This window comes from Myodes glareolus, chromosome 15, assembly GCF_982192425.1.
Source record: "Myodes glareolus chromosome 15, mMyoGla1.1, whole genome shotgun sequence".
NCBI lineage: Eukaryota > Metazoa > Chordata > Mammalia > Rodentia > Cricetidae > Myodes > Myodes glareolus.
In genome coordinates, this window is record NC_142040.1 from 40,217,742 (window position 1) to 40,231,746 (window position 14,005).

At 44.5% G+C, this 14,005-nt stretch overlaps 1 protein-coding gene across 1 annotated transcript in view; it reads left to right on the forward strand.

Annotated features, from left to right (window-relative positions):
- LOC125406086 (chondroitin sulfate proteoglycan 4-like) overlaps positions 1 to 11,310 on the forward strand; it is a 61,647-nt gene extending 50,337 nt beyond the window's left edge. Inside the window, exons 9-10 of the mRNA XM_085676706.2 lie at positions 6,917 to 7,100; positions 8,512 to 11,310. Of these exons, the coding sequence (XP_085532832.2) occupies positions 6,917 to 7,100; positions 8,512 to 10,553 (2,226 nt within the window). The 3' untranslated portion in view covers positions 10,554 to 11,310. The remainder of the gene's footprint in view (positions 1 to 6,916; positions 7,101 to 8,511) is intronic.
- Positions 11,311 to 14,005: the final 2,695 nt, after the last annotated feature.

The window sequence follows — 14,005 nt, forward strand, 5'->3', positions numbered from 1 at the left end:
GCTCTTTCTTCCGAAATCTGGACGTCTTGCTGTCATAATATATACTTTAGAGAATTATAGACACATTTCCTAAAAGCTGGAAATTAATTTATTATAATTTATTGGAGAGTAGAATGAGCTTAAAGTCTCATTAGGCTTTTGTCTTAGTAGGGAGCGATCAGCACTCTACGATCCATGCTCCTTCCCCACCCTGTGTCTCCTTGGGCTCACTGCTTCAGTGGCATCCAGCCTCACTTGTCGGTGTCATTTCCCGTCAGCGATTTTGTTTTGCATTATCCTTCGCTGAATTATGTGGAGAGTGTTTGTTCATATGTGGTGTTTATTGTATTGTCACCTGGTCGCCAATCCATTGTTCAGACAAAATTGACTGACAGATCTTGGCCCAATGGCTTTGAGTCATCGAAAATGCTCTGTTAGAGTGACCGCCTCTTTCTGCGAAAAGGCAGACGGCACTCACTCCCATGTTAGTGAGGGCGGCTCATTCTGGCTGCTTGTACTCAGTTCCCTTGCCCACACAGGGTGGCTTTGCTGGTCAGTTTTTGTCAACTTGATATGAAAACCTAACCCCTGAAAAGAGGGAAGCTCTGTTGAGAAAATGCCTCCATAACATCGGGCTGTAGACAGGCTATAGGCATTTTCTTGATTGGTAATTCATACGGAATGGATGACTAAGACACTGTGGGTGGTATCACCCTTGGGCATGTGGTCTAGGGTTGTATGCAAGCTGAGAAACCTTGGGAAGCAAGCCAATCAGTTCCTGGCTTGAGCTCCTACCTTGGAGGTCAAGACTGTGACAAGGTGTCAGCCTGTAAAACCATGATAATAGACTGTGAAGTGTAAGCCGAATAAACTATTTGGTCCCCAGGTTACTTTCAGTCAGTGTTTTATCACAACAACAGAAACCAAACTAGAACAGTGACCAAAAGCATTAGAATCATCTTCCTTCAGAATTACAGACCAATCTCACTCATGTACATTGATGCAAAAATACTAAATAAAATGCTGGCAAATCAAATCCAAGAACACATCAGAACCATCATCCACCATGATCAAGTCAGCTTTATCCCTGAGATGCAGGGATGGCTCAACATATGAAAATCTGTCAATGTAATCTACCATATAAACAAATTGAAAAATAAAAATCATGTGATCATCTCATTAGATGCTGAAAAAGCAACATCCCTTCACCATAATTGTCTTGGAGAGAGGAGGGATACAAGGAACATACCTTAACGTAATAAAGGCAGTAAACAGCAATCATACCCCAAGGATATATGCTCAACTATGTTTATAGCAGCACTGTTAGTCATAGCCAGAACCTGGAAACAACCTTAATGCCCCTTGACCGAAGAATGGATAAGGAACACGGTGCATTTACACAATGGAGGACTACACAGCAGAGAAAAATAATAATTATAAAAAATAACCTTGGAATTTGTAGGCAAATGGATGGGGCTAGAAAACATGATATTGAGTAAGGTAATCCAGACCCAGAAAGACAAGTATCACATGTACTCACTCATAAGTGGTTTTTAAACATAGAGCAAAGATAACCAGTCTATAAATCACAATCTCAGAGAACCTAGAAAACAATGAAGACCCCAAGAGAGACATACATAGATCTAACCTACATGGGAAGTAGAAAAAGACAAGATCTCCTGAGTAAGTTAGGAGCATGGGGACCATGGGAGAGGGTTGAAGGGGAGGGGGGAGGCAAGGAGGGGAGAAGAGAAAAATGTAGAGCTCAATAAAACAAAAACATCATCTTCTTTCACAGCTATGGTGCCCAGAGTATGAATTCCATCCCACTGGACCTAAATCCTCAATCCTCTTGGAATGTACTCCCCTTCCACCAGAGAGACCACCATTGTGGCTGTAGAGAACTGCTGGGCACAAACATAGCAAGATTCCCACAGCTGATCAGAAATTCACACAGTGTAGGGCATCCGTGATTACAGAATTACTGGGGACAGGCTGTTAGAAAGTGAGCCTGACTCTTCTTAGCAGGAATGGACAGAAATGGCCATTGAAATGATAAATGATAACACTTTAAAAATCTCTGCTGGAGTTTTGTAACAGACTATTGCACCCAAATCATTCTCAATGAGTTGTGGTTCATGCCCCTGAAAAATGACTGGGTTGGTCTCTGTAGCACCCTACTAGAAGGTAAATCTCAGCAAGGGCTTCCGAAGTCTATCTGTAACTATTGCTTTCTCTCATAGAAAGGATTAAATCCTTATTTATATAGAAGAGTCTCTAGGGCCTCATGCCACTGTAAGTATGTAGATCTTCACTAAAATGATCCATTGAGGTCACACAGAAGTTTATGAGCTTGAAAGAGCAGAAGATAGCCTTGGCCGTCTTCATGTCATTATATACAAGTAAAGGAACCTCTGAAAATAGTGGGATCCTAGTCTCTGGAACTTGTGGATGAATGTTTCTTCATGGCAGACTTTGCAGGCATAGTTAATAGCTATAGGATTGGAATTGTGGCCTGGATCATCTACGTAGGCCTTAAGTGTAATCACATGTGTCTTTTCAAGATGGAGGGAGAAGCAGATTTTACATGGGCAGATGAGGAACAGGCAACTGACCACAGAGGAAGAGGTTGGAGTATTGTGGTCACCTGCCAAGAAATGCTTGTAGCCAAGCAATCTGAAGGAGGCAAGGAAGACATTACATCCTTAGTGGAGAAAATCAGTCTCCACACAGTGGTTGACTCCAGTATGCCTGGCACATTGAGGATCTTTCTTCATCCCTAGATTCATCCACAGGCACTAATGGTGACCCTGAGCTCTGTGTCTGCATGTTTATGAAAGCATGTGTTAGTTGGTCCCATGGGCCTCCAGTCAGGAATCGATAGAAAGAGAAAAAAAACAAAACTCCTACCTTCTATTTCCTAGTGTCTTAGAAGTTCCCAAATGATAAAATGTGGCACCAGTTTAGGATTGGAATACTGTCTTTCTGCTGTTGTGTGTGGTATATGAGTGTGTGCATGTATGTTGACTGTATATGCACATGCCCTTGCATACGTGTGTGGAGGCCAGAGGTGGAAAGTAGCTGTCTTCCTCTGCAGCTCACCATCTTATCCTTTGAGGCAGGGTTTCTCACTGAACCTGGGCTCACCAGTTGTCTAAACTAACTGGCCAGCATCTGGGATCTGCATGCCTCTGCCCCACAACACTGGGGTTACAAACACTCATCACCATTCCCAATTTTGTGTGTGGATGCTGGGGGTCTGAGCTCAGATCCACATGCTGAACAAGCACTTTTTAGCCACTGAACCATCACCCCAGCCCCAGTACTTCCTTTCTTTAATTTATAATTCATGATACACACAAGCTATAGGATAAGCTATTTCTCAGAATCACTGCCCATTAAGACAAGTTCTGGTCAATACTGTTCACCTTGACCAGGTCAGACAATGAGGTGGCATTTGTTTGTTCTGGTCACATTTTTCAGCTGGCTCTCCCCATCACTGGGCTCCTGGAGTTTCAGCACATACCTTATGAATTTATTTATAGCCGACACTCTCAGTGTTCCACACTGAATGCAACCCTTAGATCGTGGAAACAGCATAGACTCTGGAGTTGCCCAGAAGTAGGTACAAAGCGAGGCTTCCCCACTCACTATTGTTTACACTTTCAGAGCCCAGATGGGGCTTTCTGACTGTTTGGTATTTTACTGTCATCCAGTATGAGAAATGAGTGTAGTCTTTCACCCAAAACAGATTCCAATAAAGAATTTGATTAGTGAGAACTAGACTGTTCTCTGGAAGGACCTAGATAGAAATGCCCAGGATCTGGCATTTCAACCACTGAAATAGTAACTCACTGATAAGATGAAATACATTCTACAGCTAAGGTATTCTACAAAGGATATTCTACATTTCAATGTACAAATACAGAGAACTAAAAACGGGTACTGCATACATTGAATTTAGGTCTGACCAATCCAAGTTTCTAAATCCATTAAGTGTCATCCATTTTTATATTGTTATTTTTTCCCATGACAGAAAAAGAGCTGAAATTCAGGCAGTTGGGGGCAAAGAAACCCCAGAAAAGGCCTGAGAGAGCTCACATATACAAGTCAGGCAGTCCGGGCTCTGGTTCCCCTCTCTGCTCTCAACTAGCCTTGTGTAGTCGTTACTTGTCATGTTGCTATGGTGACAAAATGCCTGATCAAAAAGAAACCTAAGAAAAAGGGGGTTTATGTGGATTTATGGTTCCTGGGGAGCAGTCCATCATGACGAGAAAGTCACGGTGTACCGTCAGGAAGCAGAGAGAAATGAACGCTGCTGTCAGACACTTCTTCCTTTTTCTGTACCCCAGCTCAGGAAATGGTACCACCAACATTACGGTGGGCCTCCCACCTCAGTTACCCCAATCTAGAAAATCCCTGTCAGACACTCCAGAGATTTATCTCTGTGGTGATTCTAAAGGCTATCAAATTGCAATTGAGATTAACTATCACACCGTAAGTTGTGGAAAGAGGGGAAGGGCAGAATCTTCCAGATATTCATCTTTCTAACATTTTCATCTGTAAACTCTAGCCCATCACAGAAAGCCCAGTGAGGTCTCTGGCCTTCTGAGAGACAAATCTCCCTCCCTAGCATTTGAGTATTCTTTGAGGTTATATAGAAATCAAGGATATAAGATAGAAATTCGATCATGGAAATCAAAGTATGCTTTACTATCTTCCTTCAAATAAAAGCTACCTGTGAAGAGTTTTAAGATTTGGAACCAATGTTGGAGGGAGGAGTCATTTTCTTCAGTGGTGTAGCCAGTGGTAAGTTGCCCATGCTGCCGTAAGCAACCCCCAACCTATGCTCATGCAAACAGCCTTAAATCAGTGGGTCTCTCTCTCTCTCTCTCTCTCTCTCTCTCTCTCTCTCTCTCACACACACACACACACACACACACACACACTCATACCATCTCTCAAAGTAGGAGGGAGATTTGTTGAGAAATGAACAAGTTCCCTGGGAGTGGAAGAGAGATGACAATAGGGTGAATATGATCAAAATACATTGTGTGTGTGTGTGTCTCTCTCTCTCTCTCTCTCTGTGTGTGTGTGTGTGTGTGTGTGTGTGTGTGTGTAAAACTGTTAGAAAATGAGTAGAAATATTTTTGAAAGATTTGGAAGTATATACACCCTTTCACAGGTGACACCGGATTACAGCCTCATTAAAAGTCTCAGAAAGAACTAAGCTAGGGATCATCGAGATGGAGATGATAATTGGGGGGGGGTGGGGACAGACCAGCACATCAGCACAGGAGATGGCAACCACTTCCTGTCTTCGGTGTACAATACCTTTGTGGGTTAGTTCCTTCATCCTTGGTCATCGTGAAGGGGAACGTTGCTTCCTTCCTAAGCAGACAAAAGTTATGAAATGATTGCAAAAAGCATAAAGAGTTCACATGTTCTATTCCTCCATATTCCCAAAAGTTTAGCATTTAACAGGACTTATTCTCTTTTCACATGTTTTCTGCACACACATTTCTAAAATTAAGGCGTTTCTTATATAATCACAACATAATCTTCAAATTTATAATATGAACATTTGTTACAATGTTAATATACAATTTACATGTAATTTTAAGCTTTCCCAAATTGTTCCAATAAATGTCCTAAACAGGGAAGGGAAAATTATCCACAGTAATTCAGTTGTCATGTGTTCTTAGTATCTTTTAATTTGGAGCCATCTCTTAGTTATCAATATAGTGTCTTTTATGACCTTGTCATCAAAATAATTTATGACTTTTATTTATTGTGTGTGTGTGACAAGCTGTGTGTGTGAATGTCAGAGGATAATTTGTAGGACTTGGTTCTCTCCTTCCACCTTGTGAGTACTGGAGATGGAACTCAGGTCATAGGTTTGGTGGCATTGTGCCCTAATCATACGGGCCATTTTGCTAGCCCAACTTTGCTATCTTTTAAGAGTACAGGACAGCTCTCTGTAGAACATCCCTCAGTTTGATTATAGTCTGATGCTTTACCTGATTTTTCCTTTTGATCACCTTTAGAGTGTACATCCTGGGTAAGGATTCAGTTGTGCATCTTGGACAAAGATTCAGTTGTGGATTTTGGGCAGAAATGCCAAGGGAGGGGATGGTTCATCTCAGAGCTTCCTGCCTGATTGATGCTCACTTTGTCCTGAGGTTGGGGGTGCTGTTTATATTCATCCTGCCAGGCATCATCTCTCCCTGGGTTTCCAGTGTCTCCACGGTCAGGGAATGATCCTCTCTTGTGACTCCAAGTGTCCCATAAGGACAAGCTTTGTATCCATGTATGTATCCTGTTTGTCATTGCTCTTTGGTCAGCAGTCTTAGCAACCATTTTAGGATTCTTACCTGAGTTGTCATGGCTGTTAGTTACCAAGTGATAGTTTTCTCACTTCTGTTTTCCTGCTTCGTTTATTGACTGAGATTCCACATCACTGGCTTTTTTTTTAAATTTTATATACAACAGTGTTTTGCCTGCATGTATGTCTATGTGAGGGAGTATTTATAGATGAGCTTGTACAGTGTCTAGGATTTGATCACAAATAGTTGTTAGACAGCAAGTGAGCAAAGCCATCCACAAAATTAGACTTGTTATATGAGCCAATAATGGCTGGCACCGTCTGTCAAGTAAGGGGGGGCTCAGTATACTGTTTCCGTAAGAAAGGCGTTCAGGGTGTGGCCATCTCAAGTCACAGTGCTTCTCTTTGATGACTAGATCAAGGCTGAAGTAGGATCTCCTAGCTGGGGAAAAGACATGACCATGCTTTTCTTCATTTTCCTTTACACAAATACATGGAATAATTTGAGCACAAATGCGGTATGCCCTAAAAAGAGCATGACTCCCCAGTTAGAATGTGAGCTGACCCTTGTATCCCTGAAACTGGGAGCTAACTGTCCTTCCTTCTCCCCAGGTCAGTGAAGGGCTGATCCTGTACCAGCACGTGGACCTGGAGAACACAGGGTGGGCTTCAGAAGACGCCTTCACGTTCACGGCCTCCTCCCCTCCCGCAGCACTGGGTCCGCAGGAGTTCCGAATCGCCATTTCATATGAAACAAATGAGCCAGGCAGACAGAGCCGGCTACTTGCAAATACAGGTACTACCGCTGTTAATCCAGCTGTCGAGAAGAAGACCATAATTATCGCATTTCTCATCAGGTCCAATCAGGGACAAGCATACGTCCTGACGTATTTCCTACTCACATCCCACCCACATGTGCTCAAGCATGTCCAGTGCACAGGAGTCAAACACACTTGGTGAGGGAGTGAAAACACGTGGCTTGTTACCTCCCATAAACAACAGCCTCCAGCATTCCGGGAACTCTCTATCCTTGGGCAAGGGGCTTGTGGATCAGAGGCATATTTGCTTCATGGATCTCTAAGGCACGGTAATTAAAACTTAAAATGTAACTTTGGCTCTCACACCACCAAGCTATGGCCAGCCAGTGCTTTGTGTGTTGTAGAAGAGAGACAATAATCTTTGGATCGTACTGCGATACCATCCTCTTCAGTAAGACAGACCCAGACAGCCAATGGCAGTTACTCTGCGGGCCCTCGTGTGTTTCCTGTCACGAGTCTAAAGGCAAGGAGTGAGTTTGACTGTAAAGAATGGGAGTTTTGTCATTGCCTGTGACTGAAGGTTGTTGATAAAAATGAAAATGACGAATGGAAAAGGATTATTTAAAAGCTGTGCCTGTCTCCATAGCAAGAGAAATTCAGCCGTAGGTTACGTTAGGAAATTAACATCTGATAAGCGAGTGTGTAGGTTTGAACGCTTGCTTGCCTGACAGGTTGACTTAATGGCTGTTCGCATTCATTTCCCGTCATTCTCCTTCCCGCTTCCTAGCTGGGCCCTTCCTCTGCCCCAGCCATTTCCCTTCTTTCCTCAGTTTCGTTCCCACCTCTGCCTTCCTGCCACGTGTATGCTATCCTCTCCACTTTCTATCTCCCTTCAGGTGATCCCTTTTGTACTGTCATGACCTCCAAATGCACATGAACACACGCACACATCCATGTACACACGCATCAATCTTGATTCTTCAAGTAAGAGAAAACATGCTACGCTTGTCTTTCTGAGTTTCACTTATTTAACCTAATGAAATCATCTCCAATTACATTCATTTTTTTCCCCAAAATGTCATGATTCCTTTCTTCCTTAAGACAGTGTAGGATTCCACTTTATCATGTACCTGTTAATGGGTGTCTAGGCTGATCTACTCTGAATAATTCAGCAGTAAACATAGATGTGCAGGCATCTCTGTGCAATGCTAACTAAGAGTGCTAGGATTATACACCCAAGAGTGCATAGCTGGGGTAGATCATAGTTTCTTTGAGGGTCCTCTGTTTGACTTCCATAGAGATGTGTTTAAGTTTAAATTTTATTTTTCATATGCCACTTCTACCTGTGTGTTTCGAATAATCCATTGAAAGGTGTCTTTGAGAAAGCTGTGTAACCTTCATCTGCGGTGTCGGATTAAACGTCTTTTTGTTCTTTAACTGTTTCAATAGGAGCCTCTGTCAAGGAGGGAGGTGAAGTCCTCATTGACCAATCTAAGTTAGATGCTTCCAACCTCTTACTCCGACTGCCCCAACCTCAGCGTTCATCCCATGAGATCTGGTTCCAGGTTACAGCTCTTCCTTGCCATGGGGCCATTACGGTTGGAGAAAGAAACATTACCACGGGAAACCCTTACTTCTCCCAGCGTACAGTCAATGCCCTGGGAGTCACATATCTTCACGATGACTCTGAATCCTTGGCTGATAGTTTTACCTTCGCAGTTTGGCCAAACCCAAAGAGCAGGGCCACCAGCAAGCCGGAGGCTGACTTTCTGGAAGAGATGTTCAACATTACCATCACCCCCGTGAATGATCAGCCTCCAGAACTGAAGACCAAAGGGCTTCGGTTGACAGTTCTCCAGGGCAGCAGGTTGGTTGTGGGACCTGAAATCCTAAAAGTAGATGATCTAGACAGTCCTCCAAGTGAAATCCAATATATGATCATCCGTCATCCCAACAATGGCTTTTTAGCAATGGCTCACGATCTAGACACCACTGCTCACCATTTTACACAAGCAGACATCAATAACGCTCAGGTGTGGTTTGTACAAGATGGAAGCCCATCCTCTGGAGCATTTTATTTTAGTGTGACTGATGGTGAGCACCACCCTCTCTATAAGCTCTTCCACCTGGATGTCACCCCCATCTCCATCACTCTTGTGAACCTCACAGACCTGCTTCTCCCACAAGGCCAGACCACTGTCTCCATCACCAAGGCTCACCTCTCTGCAGTGACCAATGGAAGGAGCCTCCAGATCATCTACAGGATGACACAACCCCTCCAAAATGGCCACTTGCTGATCGACGACCAGGTGGTCACCAGCTTTGGCCAGGAGGATTTGGATTCAGGAAGGCTGTCCTACCACATGACCAATCTCACAGCCTCAGGAGATCGGCTGCAGTTCTCAGTCTTTACAACGGAGAGCAACTTGACAGAGCAGACACTGGGCATCAGGGTGCGGCCTTTATTGCGGGTGGCGCAGAACCTGAGAGTGGCCAACAGAACGCCCCATCGGCTGCAGAGAGAAGATCTAGATGCAAGCGAGCTAGCTAACAGGACCAATAGTGACCCCACGTTTGAAGTGATACAACCTCCTACTCATGGACGACTTGTCCGAAGAGCAGCTGACAGCCCTGTGATGGAGGAGATCGCTCGGTTCACCCAGAGAGACGTCAACCGAGGTCAGCTGCTGCTCCAGCCACGTGCTAATCTGACAGGCACTGGTCCGCTGAACGACTCCTTCACCTTCTTGCTCAGTGCAGATGGTGTGCAGCCAGCGACAGGCTATCTGGCCTTTACCATAGTGCCACCAGACCCCTTACCGTTACAGACATTTACACCGGATGTGCCTTTATTCAAAACTGCAGAGAGCTTCGTGGCCTCAGTTTTCTCTCAGAAAAAACTCATGACTTCCATTTTAACACAGACAGAAAACCCAGGGAATCTGACGCAGAGCAAATGGCAGGGGACAGATGCCTGGGGACAGCCCAGTGCCAAAGAACCAGATGTGGATGGCAAGGTCTCCCCCACCAAGGTCATCTGGCCACATGCTGCCACCAAAGTTTTTTCTGAAGGAGTCATAGGGCCCCGAGATGGCAGTTATCCCCTGGTGGTCATCATACCCTTGGCTGCTGTGTTCCTCCTCCTGATGGTGACTGTGGTAGCCCTGTGTGCCTGGCTGCTGAGCCAAAAGGAGGAAAAGGCTAACCCTCTTATCCAGCCCAAGACCAACCTCGAGTCCCCATCCCCCAGCTGCAGAGCAGAGGGGAGTAGGGCTGTTCCCACCGTCAAGGTCACTCCCCTGATAAGAAGTTCCAGCAGCCAAGCTGCCAGTCTGTTCCTGCCCCCAGAGTATGCTCAGAAGGCCTCCCTGGGGACTGAGGCTATAGAGAAATGTACTCCCTGGGAGGCATGGGTGAACCTGGATCCTGACATGGCCAAGCTCTGTCGACAAACCAACCCAGCGCTAAAACACAACCAGTATTGGGTATAAATGGGAACCCCACCCCTCGCCCACCGCTCTCTCCCACTCCCTCCCTCTCATCCTTTTTCTCCCTCTCCCCCATCTCTCTTTCTGTCTCCCACACCTCTGTCTTGCCTTGCTGTTACCGACTGCTTACTGTGTACAGGTACTAAGAGCCGGCCTTGACTATAATGGTAAACGAATGCTTACTGAATCAAGGAAGGCTGTCGTAACTAAACAAGGCTCAGTCGCTTCTGGGGTTTCCACAGTGGCCCATTTTCTGGACCTGGCATTCTCAAGACAAACGTTTCTACTAAGGATTAAGCTCTTCACTAAGGTGCTCTTGAGCATTTGGACCCAATTGGAAGCAGAAGCATTAACTTGAGGCTTGGAGTTAAGAGGGAAGGTTGGCTGCTTTTCGTGGAAGCGTCACTCTCTTGGTGAGTCAGCAGAAAGGGCCAGTTCTGTCTCCACAGAAGATGTCATTTGTTACATCAGTGAGTTTGTTTGTGTGATGTTTATGTGTCACGTGTTTCCTCTGTGGGGTCTTCTAGGGTTGGCTTCCTCATGCAAGAAATGCCTTGCTCAGATCGCAGGGCAGTCTGACCTCCTTTGAGGACAGCCCTTGAATACATTGTGTTTCAGCAAGAAGCTTTGTCATTCTGATCTGGAAGGTCAAGGAATGTTATTTGAAGCCCTGAGGGGTAGAGAGGCATGTTAAAAGCTTTAAAAAAAATGATGCCTTACTGTGGCATCCTCTTACAATAAATTGAAATAATTACAAATACGCATTTGAGTTGTCTACTTGACCCGTGGCCAACATTAATTTCTGTAACTATAAAATGAAGTTTTTAGTACTTGTATTAGAATGCCATGAGCTGCAGAATACAATACACCCACCAGTGATTTAGGTTGAAGCAGGCAAATGTTTTCTGCAAAGAGTAATGTGGTAAAGATTTTAGGTTTGGGGACCACACATGATCTCTGCCATTTTTTTTTTTGTTGTTGTTGTTATTCGTCTTTCTTAAAACAAAGTTTGTTTTAAGAAAATTTAAAGGAAAAAAAATTCTTTGCTCTTGAATTTGGCCCCATAGACTACGTCATTTGCCAGTCTTTGGTTTAGGCAATAGAGGTGTATTGAATTATGACGGTTAGTGAGCCTTCTGGAGGTTAGCATTCCAAAGCGGGCTCTGGAGCTCCTCCCATTGTTCAAGGCCAGGAGCTCTTCTGTCCTCTACACTCTGTCATCCTCAGGCTCCTTGTGGTTGTGAGATGTCAATCAAAGTGCCCAGAGAGTGAACATATTCAAGGCACAATCACACAACATACGGCTTCTTGTTAGACTCATTTTATTTGTATTATTTATCTTACCAGAAGTAGCTTTCTCCCCATTTTACTCGCTTTTATGTCTCAATGTCTAAACTAAGCAGCATCCTGCCTAGCCTCCCGCCAACCACCAGCAGAGGGAATGGGAATCTCATGACTAATGACCTCTCCTGAGGTCACTGATCTGCCCACTGTGGATTTAGAGAAAGATGAAGAAATCACTATTAGGGAGACAACAATAGGACCTATTAAAATATTCTTCAGGTATTGCATTCCTTAAGAAACCAAGGTACTGGTTTTTTAAATGGGCACCTGCCACGTTTTTATGTTTAATGGTTTTCTTAAAGCTGGAACCCATGTTTCAGAGATAAGACTATCACCAGTTTTAGGATGGAAGTCCCAGGTCTGGGCATCCCAACAGACAGAGCTGAGCCACTTGTTCCTGTACATCAACTAAAGAGGTAAACAAAGCTGGGTGGGGTGGCACATGCCTGCAGTCCAAGCACTTGGGAGATCGAGGCAGGAGGATCACTGCAATTTTGAGGCCAATTTAGGCTACGGGCAAATTCCAGGCCAGGCTGTGTTATAATAACAACCAAACCACAACAAAACAAGCAAACAGAAACAAAACCAGACAGCACACAGATGAGGCAGAAAAAGATCTAATCAGCATGGTCGCACTGGAAGAGCGGGTTGTTGTGTAAGAGTTTGATGGCATTCTGACAATAAAGCTTGCTTTGCATCAGAAGGTAGAGTTAGCCACCAGCTGACCAAAATTAACCATAGAGGTTTTGGAGGACTGAGGACAGATAGAAAAACAGGAAGTAGTAAGGCAGGGCTTAGAGAGGATCTCAGTCCTTTTGGATGGAGTAACAGAAGAGACAGGAGGTCACTGGTCACTTCTCCACGGCTTCTCTGATCTTTCGTGTTCTTACTCTGATATCTGACTCCTGATTTTTTATTGATAAAGAATAATTAGATAAATGCATCAACTGACAAAGCGGATGGGTGATACCCATCTCCAAGTCTATCTTCATGGTTTAAACAGAAGAATTGAGGCAGGTGACAAGAAGTCTGTAATGTTGCTTGAAGTGTGGTCTGGTTGGTTTCACTTCTGCTTCTACAAGCTGATTCTAGGACGGCCTTAATGTTTAAGGGACTATCTGGTTCCCAAGCGATGTTTGCTGCTGCTGCTGCTGCCCTGGAATGTTGTGTCAGCAGAGGCCTGCTGTTCCCGGAATGCAAGGGGATTGCAGATTTGAGGTAGACACTGGAGGAGACTTTAAGGCATCTTCTGAAGAGTCTGGAAATGGACATTGTAAAAAGCTGGTCATATGGTCCCCCAGGCTTTCATCTCTCAGTTCAGTTGCCAGCCAGGATTACATACTGAGACCCTGACTCAAAAATAGATCCTAGACTCTCTTTTTGTGTCTTCAGCCTTGAAGGCAAGAGAGATAAGGAAAGCATTTGGCGTTTGGACAGTGTTTGAGTGGTCAGCATGCCCATGGGCAGAGTTAAGCAGGATTCTGACCCACTATGGTCTTAAGATAAAGGACAGGCGCAAAGTGAAAGAAGTGGGGACGTGGTGGCGTCTTTACTCTTTACTACCTGTGAGCCCGCGTGAGGGGCCAGCAGTTTTTAGAAAAATGATTTCTGAGACCCTGTTACAGAAAGATGGGGCTGTGTGATGGGAGAGGTGCTTCCCAGGACAATGGTTGCTGAGGAGGGTGCTTTTTGTGTTCAGTCAGTAGAGGCCAAGGATGCTGCCACTGCCAAACATCCACCCAATGCCCACCCTAGGCAGAAAATTCTCTGGGTCCAGTCCCAGGTGTCAGGTTTGCTGAGGCTGAGGAATGCCAGGGGAGCCATCATGAAGAAGCATCTTGTACACCCAAAGGAGGATTCGTGGATTCACTACTAAGTCTAAGGAAAAAGTATGTTCTGAAAACAGAATGGAGGGGTGAAAACGCCATGGCGTGTTTACAACCCTGACTAATGGCATGCACGGACAGTCTTTTTTAAAGAATACATCAAAAACAAAACCCTACAGCCAAAGTATTTCTATTCTTTATTTGTTTAAGGAAAACGTCATACCTTTTACTAAGAGATAGAACACATCCAGAGGACAAAAACCACACGGTAATGGTGAGGTCAAA